Source organism: Bombus bifarius, unplaced genomic scaffold (genome assembly GCF_011952205.1).
Source record: "Bombus bifarius isolate JDL3187 unplaced genomic scaffold, Bbif_JDL3187 scf7180000008213, whole genome shotgun sequence".
Classification (NCBI taxonomy): Eukaryota; Metazoa; Arthropoda; class Insecta; order Hymenoptera; family Apidae; genus Bombus; species Bombus bifarius.
Window position 1 is genome coordinate 1612030 of NW_022884516.1, and position 14302 is coordinate 1626331.

General features: G+C 41.8%; 1 protein-coding gene across 1 annotated transcript in view; it reads right to left on the reverse strand.

The window, feature by feature from the left end:
- LOC117210973 (B-cell receptor CD22) overlaps positions 1–14302 on the reverse strand; it is a 314738-nt gene that overhangs the window by 4622 nt on the left and 295814 nt on the right. The window contains exon 10 of the mRNA XM_033454474.1: positions 4391–4569. Coding sequence (XP_033310365.1) covers positions 4391–4569 — 179 coding nt within the window. The remainder of the gene's footprint in view (positions 1–4390; positions 4570–14302) is intronic.

Below are 14302 nucleotides of genomic sequence, written 5' to 3' on the forward strand. Positions count from 1 at the left end.
TCGATGTGTATATGTCGAGGTTATTCGATGTGTAAACAGAGAAACTCGTGGATAAATTGTAAGGTAGAAAATATATTTAAACAGAAGCGTAATTATAAGTAAGAATACAATTTGAGCTGGTCCAGATCCGCACGCTAGCTGTGTTACCCAACAACTGAAAACCCCGAAGCCAACGTCGCCTGTCTACCGTTTATGGTCTGTGTTCGTCGCAGTCTTTTGTCTACACGCTGTCGATAGCTAAAAAGACCAGATGTAGAGTTTTCTTAGAAGTGGCGACCACTTCAACGGTATACGTGTGTTATTTCGTCGTGATCGAAGACTTCTATCACGAATGAAATTCCATAATTTTGTTAACTTATAGATGTTATTAATATTTTCTCATAATTCTATATTACACGGCAAAAGCACAAGAGAGCTATCGTTTGGAAATTCCGGAAAAATAGTTTTCGAGGATCAGAAATATCCGGAATACGCTCGTCAGCATCAAATCCAGCGAACAGCGCTCCATTCGGCACTTTTATTCTTCGTTGAAAACCGTATTCGCTGTAAACGATCGGAGATGCGAGAACAAGGTGGCAATACCGGGACCCTTTTATCTCGTATCGGCGTGGAAAACTTCTTTTCCCGGTGCTTGATGTACAAACAGCGTTCGACCGGAAACGGTGTCGCTTGCCTTCGTACCACGTCCTCCAGCGTTTCCCTCTCTGTCCAACTGATTCGTCGGTCGTGTGCAAAGAGTGCAAACACATGGAGGCGTCGCGACTCGTCGTTTCTGCGTCGCGTCGTGCTACGAGTTTGTTCCTTTTGTTCGTCGTGGAGGGTCGATCCACGGGAAATTTCATCGAAACTTTCGCCCAGCAACTCAAAGCGAAATTTCTGCGGCATTCGTCGAAAGCACGACTGATAGTTGTTAGTACGTGATTTATCTGTCTATCTCTCTGACCATCCTCTTCTCTATATCTCTTGTTATCCACGGCTGTAGTAGCGGGTAATTAATTCGTGGAATTGCAGCTGCCCGACCAGGGTTACGGAGGGACCACGTTGCAACGTGCAAGCGGAGAACGACGAAACTGAAAACGGGTGCACGTGTTGCGGTGAACGTAGTTATTTCGACCTAGATTCTGTTTTGAATACCTCGCACTGTGTCGATACCGGCTACCAACAATCCCAGTGTACTTGCGCCGACGAAGAATTAATAAGCTATCCCCTCTGGCGTGGTCCGCGTGCTACGTAATCACGTCGAGAAAGGAAGAAATTTCATATCGCATGCAGCAGCCTGACCGACGCGGTGTGCTCGTTCAAATAAATTGGAAAACACGTTAGCGAAATTTTTATGGCTGCTCCGTTACGCAGTTTACCTCGAATCGCTTCTTTTTATGAATCAGCTCTTCTCTATGAAATTAACGTATTACGAAACGATCTCGCAGCTTTATCGCTGGCTGTACTAAAGCGATCAAAATCGTTGTATTATGCATATAATATATCGGAAATATATCAGCGTTAAACGTTTTCCTTTGTAACAGAGAAAGAAGGATACGAGTTGTGATTTGGAAAAGCTGCTTCTTTCTTTCGAGAAAATTGTATCTTTATCGATAATGCGCGATATTTTCTAAGTAATTAACGAACGCGACAGAAACTAGAATTTAGCGTTTCGCGAGAAACATAACGATTTAAGCCTTCCTTCATATAGGATAGGAAATATGTTTCAGTTTTCAAATCGTCGTCTGTTTTCCAGGCAAACGGAGCAAAGCCATGATTAATCCCTCTTGGAGGAAACGATATTATAGTCGAACGCAGCACGGAACGACTGTTCGAGCGTAGACGAAGATCTCGTGCATGTCTCAAGAAGTGGAATAATGCAGGAACAAGCGAAACGGCAGGAGAGCTTAAACGCTTTAAAGGAAACGCTCTTCCTTCCTTCTTCCCTCCCCCGTCTCTCTCTCTCTCTCTCTTTCTATTTTAACGAATGATCCCTCGCGATGAAATTTCTTCCGATAAAGGAGGCGAAGAAACGAAAAGATCGACGACGAAATTAACAAAGATCTTCTTCTTTTCCTTTTCTCCACTCGTTCAACGAATTAAGAACATTGGCGCGTGGGACAAAAAGGATTAAAAGTTAGTAAAAACAAACGTAACACACGTGCATTAGTAAATCCCTTTAAAGCTATGCCAGATTCCAGATTCTTTCCTCTCCTCTCCTCTCCTCTCCTCTCCTCTCCACTCCTCTCCTCTCCTCTCCTCTCTTCTGCTCGCCACTTTCTGCACCAGCTACCGATCTCTCTTTCTCTGTTCTCGGTTCCATGCGCTTCACCGTATTCCTGATTCCTCGGAAAAACAGTTAATCCATCTTTTGTACGGAGTATCTAGACTCTGTCTGTCGGTGAAAAATAAAACGAAAAGAGAGAGAGAGAGAGAACGAAAGATCGAAAAAGGAGAAGAAAGGCGTGCAACGACGTCGCGCGGAAATGAAATAAGCGCCGGCACCACGTATGAATCCGGTATCCCGTTTCATTCTTTCGTTCTCTCATATTTTCACGGTATGCAACAAGCGTTCACTGTCTCACGGCTTCTCTCTCCTTTTATTCCCACCCTTTTGTCCCCTTTCTACCTATTTCGCCGAGAAGAAATCACGTTTCGGCCGGTTCTCGTTCGTCGTCCGCGATAAAAATATAATTCTCGCGTCCCGAGAGCTGCGAATTCCTTGTTATTCCCGTTTGTTGGTGTTATTGTTGGGAAAGCAGGAATTGTCTGGTTGCCGAGGCTCGCGGACTATCTTCAAAGTTAAATTGCACCGGATGCTCCTTCGTTGACCCGGTTGAAAAGCGAGCCTCGCTTCCTGGTGATCGTCGTTGCGAGAATTCTTGCATTCTCGAACGCGAATCGAGATATTTTCCCCTCGTGTAAAACCAGTCATTTCTGGTTCGGATGAATCCTCCCTCTTCGTTTTACTTGTTTCGAGGATCGAAACGCCGTTTCGCAGGAACAACGCGGCGAGTCAGACAACTGGAAGTTGGTTTAGCGAGCTGAGTATTTAGTTTGAAAAATCGCTATTTGCTCGTTTTCCTGCGCTGTTAGTAGATTTATTAACAAAACCACGTAGGCAACGTTCGATAACGGATTAAAGGATTTACATACTGGAATTAAAGATTCCGCGTGAGATTATGGAAAAAGTAGATGGTTGGAAATACGTAAGGGTGCGGGGTGTACGGGGAAACGAAGAATTCTGAAATGGAAAGCAAGAACGAGGAGAAGGGTTGCGAGGAATAAAATCTTTAAATAAGAACTAGAAGTCAAGCAGATGTATGAAAAAAGAAAAAAAAAAAGATTTGCAAATACAAACTGGGAATTACGACAGAACTCGCGACAGAAAGGATTTATTAAGGGGTTTGCAACTATGTCGGCTTGAAAAAATCGAAAAAATCATTTTTCTAAAACTTGACACGCGTAGAATATTGTGGTGAAAGAGTATTTTGAAATTCTAAAAAATAGCGGAGTTATAACTCCGAATACGAGTGCATCCTCTTATTTTAAAGACAGATTAACTTAAAACTTTAAACGCATTTTTCACGAAACTATGTTTTTCGACATTGCGTTTAGTAGACCTCCGAAACTCTTCATCCGATTAACTTGGAATTTCTGCACATTGCACCGCGTAACATTACGCGGTACAATGTACGTTTGATATTACAATCCGTTGAATTTGCATAAACGTTCAGAGTTGATTTCTTTCAAGGAAAAATACAATTTGATCTTCAACAAGCTGGCAGTTTCTTATTTTTCGAAATTGTAGAAAAATCGTACGCTACATCCGTAGATAATCTACTTCTGTATAAGATGGCGCAACAATTTTTTCATTTTTACAATCGAGTTACGTTTGCCGTTGGCCGCAAGCAAACAACGTTCCGCTGGATATGAAGTCACATAACGTTGTACCACGCCGTCATTTTATAATTTTACGTAATAAAAAAAAATACGAACGCAGAGCTAACACGCTGCTTAAAGTTTGCTATAAAAATCTTGATTCTTTATCGAATACTTGTAGGCGAAAAAAAACTATTAGATTTACCTTATTCTTTTTTTAGATCTCCGGGGTTGCATACTCCCTTCCAGCGAATTAATAAAAACGCGCGTGAAATTGATTTACGAAACAAATAATCTACGAACAGAAGCAGTAACGAGAAATACTAATAATTTCCATCTTCAATTTTCCACGTACAAAAAGACTGAACAAAAATTAACTGAATCCACAACGAACAAAAATTAAGAAACATATTCGAATGCGGAGGAAATGATCCACCATGCGTCAACGATATTATCATCTTCGATGTACTTTTCCATGTAGAATCAAATCGAGTGATAAATTGCGTGAATCCGTGATCGAGAAACGTACCTCGATAGCGAGCGCTTGAACACCATCCCTGGCCTCTGTACCAGGTACGTAAACGCTTTCCTCGGACATCCAAAGCACCTTGGTGTATCTCGGCTCTGCGCAAAATTCGACGACGATGTTGAGCGATTCGCCCTCTTTGGCCGTGACTGTTTGACTAGGTGGATGAACCATGGGTCGACCTGCAACAAAAATTCGCAAACAATTCCGTTATCCGTGAGGTCATGGCAGCGTATACGCGTTTCTTTCGTCGGTCGTAAATCCACCCTTCGGTTCCGCCAGCGTAACCTAACCCCTCTTATCTTCTCTCTCTTTCTTGCTTTCATTCTCTATGGAGCTTGCACAGAGCTTTATGTCTTGTTAACTGCGAAAATATCTCAGCATGTAGCTAAACGACGTAATCTTCCGTAATTCCTGTTAAATTATGTTGTCGTCGCCGCGTGTTCGGCGCGCCACCGTCATGTTTCTATCTTAAGTGGAACTTCATTAAGGTGATCGAACGAAACGGTGGGCACGCTGAAACATCGTAGCTTAGGATAACGGAGTTAGGCGAACGTAGTAACATAGCGAATTATTAGTGGAAAATGAAAATATCGATATGGCTGTTGGAAATCCTTTTTAACGCGTATTTATTCCGCGAAGGTATTTCCAGCTTCCCCTATAACACGTTCGGTCGGCGAATTGTCAGACAATCGATATTTTACGTTTACGCGGCTGGTTATTAAAACAAGTGTTGGAACGCTGTGCATGAAGTCTGGCCACGCACAATATCGCGCGTAGTCGAATTTGCTTCTCGCCGGTTAATTTATTCCGCTTGGCAATCATGTCACAATGGCTGTTACAAACAATGAAAAGGTTGATATGTTTATCAAGTTTATACGCCGCTTTAATCACTGACTGTTGCAGTAATTTATCGCGGCAAGTATTCTCGTCCAGTGTAATCGATATCAAACGCACACATCCACCGTCTCTTCTATAAGATACCATTCGTGACTAACCGACTACAAATTTTACAAATTTCCAAGCCTTTAACATTTTATTTCATTTTAATGTAATTCTGGTTTAATTTAAAAAACGCACCTTCTCGTTTCGCCAATGGCTTTCCGAATTATGTCAGGCGTCCGTTAAACGACGTATGTGACCAGACGAAATAAACCATCTTTTACATTTCCATACCTCCATTCTTTATCCATTTGATGAGACATCGGTGTCAGTTGCGCACGAAATTCGCTAAACGACCAACGGCGTCCACCGCGCCTTTATATTCTCCTATTATTATTTATGGCCGTTTTTCCATGTTTACGAGCCGGATCGGATCGAAACATCGGCTTTTCCGCGTCGATTCGCGGTAACGCCCGCGACGCTTTTGATTTACTCGTTTCCACGAGTTTCACCGGTCCCTGCGCAAACACGGCCTCCAGCCATCGAAACTAGACATTTACAGCGCGACAATGCGGCCGCAACCTATAGCGATTCCGTTGCACCAAGAGAAAGATAGACGCAAAGCGAGCAGATAGAGAGAATCGTAGCCGTGACTTCTCGATTTCAAAGCCTTAAGGCGATCGTGATTTCCGGGACAGTTTCGCTATCTAGCCTCGTCAAAGTATCCCGATCCCTAGAGGCACCTGCTGGAAACGTGGCCCAACGTTTGCAGAAAGGAAATACATTTGGAAATCATGAATCAATATGACCACGTTTCGGGTACCGGCATTCAACGCCAATCGTTGTTTCGTGTTTCAATTTGTTGTCCGATACACTTACACGTATCTTCGCTTCGCGACTAAAATAAAAGTTTGTGCGAGAATCGAGTGATTTTCGAGACAGCGTTACGATACGGAAAACGCGATACACGTAAGTAGTTGTTCCGTTTAGGAATCGCGAGAAGAAAGACGAACGAAGACTATGAGATCCCTACAGCAGAGTTTTCAGCAATATTGTTCTATCGCCGTTTGTGCTTGCGACAGGTACGCGGAAAATGTTACGTCGGTGTAAAAAGCGCAGGGTATCGAACGTAAGAAAAAGGCGAGAGAGAATAACCTGGATTTTAAGCCCGGTAGATCTCCGTTTTAGAAGCCATCGCACCGGATGACAAAAACAATTCATACAACCGAAGTTCACGTAATAATAGAAATGCATCGACTCTCTCGTTATCTATGATTTTTCGTTCGAATAATAGGACTTGCTATTTCAGATAACGGGATTCAATCTACAGGAGTTCGTTTAATCGAGCTCCGATTAGAATTTCGTTCCAGTAAACCGAACGCTCGAGTCGTCCAGATATTCGAATTACATACTATACGAACCTTTAAATATTCCCTAACGTTCCTTCTCGCGATTATCATAAGGTTCACCTTTCGAAAAATCTTCTTCCAGAGAATAGAAACCCTATTCGGTTACAATTTCCACGCGTTCACTAGCTTGTTAGCAACTGCGGGTCCTCCACAGAGATCCAACGACCGAATCCAATAATCTCTAAAGGAGCAAACTTTTCGCTTTTACTCGAACGCCCTCCATTCACGGTGTCTTATCGAAACGATCGACGTAGGAGAGACACTAGCCACGGCCAGCGGCTGTGCTCGATGTCGTGGCAGCAGCTTTGTTGCTGCACTTTGGCTAATTGAAGCGTGGATGCCGGCCGGTTGGCCAAGACGAGCTCGTCTCTTTCGCTCTTTCGCCACCAATCCCCTCTTCTCACTCGTCCCCTTTCTGCTCCCCGCCGCTCCTTTTAGCCGTTCTCATCTGCATGGATTTCCTGCTTCGTAAAGCAAGCTTTCTGACCCTGGTTGGCCTATCTGCAACGGTGAATAGAAGCGGAACAGTACACTCGGCCGTGGCTGCTCATGAATATTCCTACGACTGAAATTACTGGAATACCTTGGCTGCGCCTCTTGTTTCTGCGGGGAGGGTGAAAGCAGTCGGCCGTCTGTCCGACTGACTGTCTGTCTGTCTGTCTGTCTGTCTTTTCTCCCTGTCTCACCTGCGTACCGTTTCAATACCTGCGTTCCACGTTCGATACGCTGCAAACTTTTCGATACGTCCGCGAGTCGGGATTCGACGTGTCTTTCTACTTCTCGGTTCTTTTTCTTCGTTTCCTTCGATATGGATTGATCGATACACGGGAGTCGTTGAAGTTTGAGAGCAGTTGTTGTAATTGATAGTGCGTTTCGGATGGTCTTCGAACAATTGCTTTCGGTCATATGTTGATCGGATATTGAAAAGTTTGTTCTCGTTGACCCGTCAGAGTTGCCGCGGTTTCAGATTTCAGGTGGAAAGTTCGTTTAAACACGCGCCACAACGGAACTTTAACGCTGTGTGATGGGCAATGAGTTTCGGGCGTTAGAAGTACGCGGGAGGATACAGCAGAGACGAAATTAGAGCGCGAAAGAAGAGCGTTCGATCGGTTGAAGTTTTTCGACGTCCTGGGAATGCTTGTGTTTTATATTGCAGTTGAGTCGCTTTGCGCGTCGTTGGGTTGTTAAATCGCCAACGTGGCACGTAAAAAGCCGGAAAATGTAATAAATAGATTGCAGATATTTACGAATTTATGGGAGATTTAAATACGCAGGAATGTACCGAACGTATGTAATATGCAGAAATATGAAATACCCAAAGTGGAGTACTCGTTATAATATTTAAAAGGTGAAACAAATCCCCGTTTTAGTTCTGTCGACAAACATATAAATTTGCATAAACATCGCAGAGTGCAATAATAAATAAATTGAATTATTATTCGCAAACGTATACCGTACTTATTCGATAACAGTTTAACCAAATGGTTTTGAATGGTAAAATCATGCCATTTTTTTCACCTTTATTCTCCTGTGCCGATTCCATTCGTTGTGCCACGGTGCAACGGTTTATTCGTTTGTTAGCTACCACTCGGCTCCATTTGCCGCGAGCGCGTGTTCAATTATACAAATGAAATAACCGGCCGATAGTTTCTGAACTTCAGCTTGACGGAACAAAGCTGGCTTAATTCCGCCATTAATTCTAATTGAAATGATTAATGAAATCAACGACGGTGAGTCGAAAACGCGGCGCGGCATCCGAATGGGATCAGAGCTAATTTCAGGACGATGCTCCAAAGCCCACAAAACGCGGTTTGCGTCGCCAGCTCGAACGTGTTCCGCGAAAATGTAAATGCATTCGCGAAACTGCCATGTAAAATTCCCGTACGGTTCTCCACCCCTTTCGCCTCCAACTTCGCCCTCGCGTTAGCGTTAATCTTCAAATTCGAAATACTCTTCGTTCTACTTCTTTCTCCCTTCTCTCTTCTATTTTTCCCCCTGCGTTGAAAAATTCTTGGATAGTCGCGAACTCGAAGAACGAGTACGTGGTAGAGAGAGAGAAAAAAAAAGAAGAAGCTGAAAGAAACCTGCCGGTCGTTTCGGTGAATTTTTTATACGGGCCGCGTCGGGCCGCCAGCGCACGTGACACACATGCGACTCTATGCATTATGCAGAACGTTATTAAGAATGTGAAGAAACTGCAGATCCTTCGTGTTCTAATTATAATTTAAGCTTCTTCCGGCCATGAATAACTCAGCTGCGAGGAATAAATTGAAAGGGAGATGCGGAAGCTCTTTAACTTAAGGATCCTGAATTAAAAACCACGCCGTTGGACACTTTTCCGTGCGTTTCGTGGAACTTCATCGTGGACGGTGTCGTTAAATATTTAACAGCTACCGCGTCAAACGATATCTTCGATTTTATCGATGTTTTATCGGTATCCGCGGATCTATTTTGATGGAAAGTTAATTACCGTACCAACGAGAGCCATCGTGCCATTAAAAGGAACGTATTGCAGCAACATGAGGTTAGAATAGATAGAATTCCATTTCCTAAATTATTTAAAAATTACATTCAAGCTATTCAATTAATCGAACTCTAGCGTGATTCTTATTCGGCAGGATTCAATTTGTTCGAACTTCTCGAATTCTCATTCTCAATTCCTTCACGACGTCTGTACGACTCGCGCTTCTCAAATTTTCAATCGCTCGCAATGTTATTCGCCGTAATACTTTGTTCACTCGCCGACGAGTTTGTCGTCTATTTTCTCAAAGGTACTCGATCATTTTTTACAGCAGTCCCTTTTTCTTACTTCTCGCCATAACGAGAATGAAACGACCATCGAGTTGAACGACCTTAGACGCCATGAAATCCTTCGGTTCGTACGGGTCGCTAGACAATGTGTCGTGTAAAAAGCAACACGAAGCTCGTTGCAAAGAGCGGGCCAACGCGAACGTTATTTCAACGAGTGATGCGCGCTCGATTATCCGTGGCTAGTGTCAAACGCTTACATAAAACGAAACGTTGTTACACGCGGGAACAGAAAGGACGAAAAAACGCGTGTTCTCTGACGAGTTGGGTGACGCGCATTTTCGGTTGGCAAAAGTCGTCGCTTTCTCGTCGAGCACAGAGGTTAATTATCGATCGTTTAACGGTATAAAAGTGAAAAAAAGCAACGAGCGGAGCAGGAGAATGGAAAACCGGAGGGAAGGTATCGTCTCGTTCGCTGGAGCAAAAACGAATAGAAATCCTCGGCCGGTCGAATTCTGCGTCCGGGACGACTTCCGGGAGGAGTCGCGTTCCCGAAAAGTACCTCTTAGCATGTTAAATGAGCCGTGGGCAATGGCTACGACGGCCACGGTGATTCATTTCTGGTGGCATCGCGGAAAAAGTTTCGACAAGAACGACCACCGTTACGGCAACGAATCCCTTCGAGTCGACGACTCGCGTGCTGTATACTTTGCTCCATCGAAACTTCGATCTATCTTAGCAAACTTCCCACCCTTTCTTTTCGCAATTCCGACGCGACATTTAAGTGTTACGTATTCCAGCGAAGCTAACGATCGTCCGTCTTTCTTACCTTTTCTTTTCTTTTTTATTAATCTGTATATTTATCGACGAAATAAATTCGAACGGAATAACGTTACGTTAATGAAACTCATAGCGGTGCAAGCGAAGATTTCGAGTATTTGAGCATTTCAATTTTGACATTATCGAGATATGTGTAATTTTGCGTGTTAGACTAGATTGGCCGCGTAGTAGTGACACACGTATGTGAATATAAGTGTGTGGAAGTATGTGCGTGTACAGCGTCTCGAAAAACAGAGAACCTGACTGTTGCGTTGGCAGTGTGGTACGGAAGATGGTGAGACAAAGAAAGTGCTGAGACGCGTGCAAATGTATATCGACGAAGATCCTGGAAATCGTTTACGTTAGAATTTAATCTTAAAGTTAAGATAAATAATCTGTGGAAGACACGATGTTTATGTTGAAATAATATCAGGTGATATTTATTAAACAGAATTACAGAACCAAATGTATTTAAAATATAAGCGAGCGATATGGTATAATTAACAAAGTGTGCAGGTAAAGAATTTATGGATTGTTGACAGTTGGCCAGTTACTCTCAGACTGACTGTATGTAGTGACCCATGGTCCCTTGAAAGATTTTCAACCCCACTCTCTATACAGTAGTGAGTATGACCTGTGTAAGTGTCCTGTTCAAATGCCTGTGTAGGTGTCTGTATAAGATTATCCGTGTCTACGTGTGTAATATCGTTGTATTCCAACAGTTTATTAAATAAATCTAAAACTATTTTAATACGAATTCCAGGTGTAACCTTGGTGTTCCTTTACTATTATTTCGGCAATTAAGGTGCACAATTTTCAACAGACACGTTTCCTAATTAATTCAATTACGATTTTATTTTTTGTTACGATACGTCTCCATGTGTTGGAAAAATGCAGTCTATTTTTTATAGTAATAAACGTAGAACAGGATTTTACGAACATTAGCAACGAACTGGCTTTCGCTATTATGATTTTCAACCCTGTAATTGTAAGAGTGAGTTACGATTGAGCGCAGGAAAATTAGGTCGCACAGCGTACTTATGAGAGTTTATATGCTACAGTGTTAAATAACGTGGATGACATAAAAAGGTGTAATGAATCGCAAAATTTATTGGCTACGTTGCAGAAATGATTAACAGAGTTAGAGAAACCATAATCCGTTTACAGAGATACAGGTAACAGGATTAAAACGAACATATTTATTTTTGTTTGCGGAATTATGCGAGTTACAATTGTATATCGTACGGTGATATGATTAAACCGTTTCATTGGTGTAGCTGCACGGGTATAACGGATTTCATATACAGCTAGTAAATCCGAGTCTTTTGAAATTGTAAATATTTGGTACAAAATAATTTGATTGAACGTTACGATACTGATAAATTGAAAGATTCAATGCAAAATGTTAAATAAATATAAGTAAATAAATTCTTCAATGTGTCGCTATCCTAAGAGTTTACTTTATCAAATTTCCTGTCATACGTGGTTGTAGCCTTAAAGGCCAAATCATTTTTTTAACCAGACACATGACAATTTATTTTTTGATCTAATTTGAGAACGATGTCTCTTACCGAAACGCGTTAGTCGACCGGATCGATCGAAAAATCGCGCGTTATTAATTACTCGTTATAAATTTGTGCAACTATTTCCTCTCGTCGTAAAGGGGTATGGTATCGCGATAAAATCTCTGTCCCCATTTCATATCATTACAGGTAATTTTGCAAATTGTAGCGCATTTTTCCACCAGTGGATTCGTCGTTAAATATCCTCAGATTAATTGGCCGTACACGTGCGCAATAATGTAATTTTTAAATTAGAAGCCAGCCCGACCTGCAGCATTACCGCTAATTAAACAGTGTTTGCTGGATCTGTAGGTATACCTCTCTCATTAGCGACGTGTATTACAAGATACGAAAAGATTTTATCCTAACAGTTGCGTTTAACCGAAAATATTTCTGTCCACCGATCGTCTGACTATGCGTCGACCGTTTCTACTCGCTCACTTGGTTACTTGACAAGAAAAGGAGGAAGTTTACACTCGTCGCTTGGAATGCCAATTTTTCGAATATAATTCGTCTTTATTTAAGGGTTCTCCGTTGTTTACGCGCTGTTTCGTGTTCGTTAAAAGTAAATTATATCATCCAATAGAAATTGATTTGTCTTTGAATTTGTTTGAGAATTTTTAAGTTGAGCGGATGTCCGAGCATTCCTTTCACACGATATTGATACTACGCACGAAGTAAGTACTTAGAACTGAAAAGGTTAATACGTATACAATCGTTCATAAAATATTTGAACGTACTTCGCTCGATTCCCATTTTATTGAAATACAGGAAACCTGTTTTCTTCTTATAAAAGCTTTAGATGTAAATATTTCAGGAAATTTCAATGATACTTTGTTTTTAAACAACTCTTAAAAGGGTTGAAAGCATTTTTCACAACCTATCGATACTATTTGATCGTAGAACGTTGCAGTCTGTGTGTCTACCCTGGAGAGTAAGGCTTGAGCAACGCTGGTTTGAGTGGACAGCGTCTGACGCGGCACTGTCCTGCTCCACTTTCGAAAGCGCTATTCGATTCAAAAGCAATCTATGCGTGAAATTGCCAACGAGAGGGCGAACGGGCGGACACACGGCCGAGCGGACAGACGATGAAACGAATTACTTGTACGCCGGTCTAGGCAGCCTGCGTAACAGCTTGCTAATTAATCGATTAATTTCCAATCTCGGGATCAAGAGCGTAAGTGCACTATCCTGCTCGCTTCTCACTTACTTTGCGTCATAATAGGCACGCGTCTTTGATCGCTGTAATTTCATAACATTTAAACGTTTACCCTAAATTTTCGATCGGGGAATTTCTAATAGATCTACGTTCTTGTTCATTTTATGCTACTTGTGAAAATTTAAGTAAACTTTCACAGTGATTGGAAAATTATTCGATCCTCTGGAAATCGATATCTATACAAATAATTTTATAACGGAAATTCAAAATTTGAGAAGATTCCTTTGAATTTCCTATCTAATTCAGGCGAAACTTTTTCTAGTAGAATTTAGAATAGAAAACTGTGAAACATAATTATTATATTGTATTATCTTTTACGAGAAAGCGACAACTCAATTACAGAATGATTTTTTTTTAATTTTTATTTAAAACACTAAGGTCTCACCCTTGATTTTCCGATCGTCTGCTGTTTATTCTCAACTCTGAAATTCACTCGATTGCTCATTATCAACCGCTTGTGAACGTATCTTCCGCAACTATTCTCGCATTCGCACGTTGCTTCTTTGCGTGTCTCTTGTTCGATTCGGCTAAAGACGTTCTGCAGACGCTGCTAGAAATTCAGGCACGTTCGCGTTCCTCTTTCCTGCTCTAATATCAAACATACGTTCCACTTTTAACGTTTCGAACTCTATCATACACGGTCGCGCGAAGTTTCTCCTCGTGAAGTTCCTCTTGGTAGTTGTAGTTCAGTGACGTGAGAAATAGTAGTTCTTAGAATATTTACTTTATATTTGTAGTCAACATTTTTTACTCCCGTATTTATTCAACGTTTCATCCCGTTTCCATTTTAGTTCAGGAGTTCGCTGCATTTTGCATAACGCAACTTTTCTTTTTCACATATATCAAAATATCGTAGTAAGATAAATATGGAAGTATTTGCGTCGATCTAGCTGCAAGTAAATTATTAAATTGACAATAACGCGATAAATATCGAACTCGACATGTTTTTCCAAACATTCTTCAAGCTGTACACCGTGCGTCGATAAAAATAATCGTATTAAAATTCAACGCAGTACTTCCAATTGCAGCTGGAAATGAGGTCGATCTCGTACACAAACAAGATTAACTGCACGACTCATTCTACTAGAAAGAAAATATAATTTCCAACAAAGGATGGCCGTCGATTTCTTTCTACTTTCTTAGAAGATCAAAAGCGGGAAAGCTACCAACGATCCTCCATATTGCATCGTGTTCCTTCAATGGGAGAAAGGTAGGAAGGGAGAGGAAGAAGTGGGGTGAAAGGGTGCACCGGGTTCGAGATTGCTCCACCGGGAAG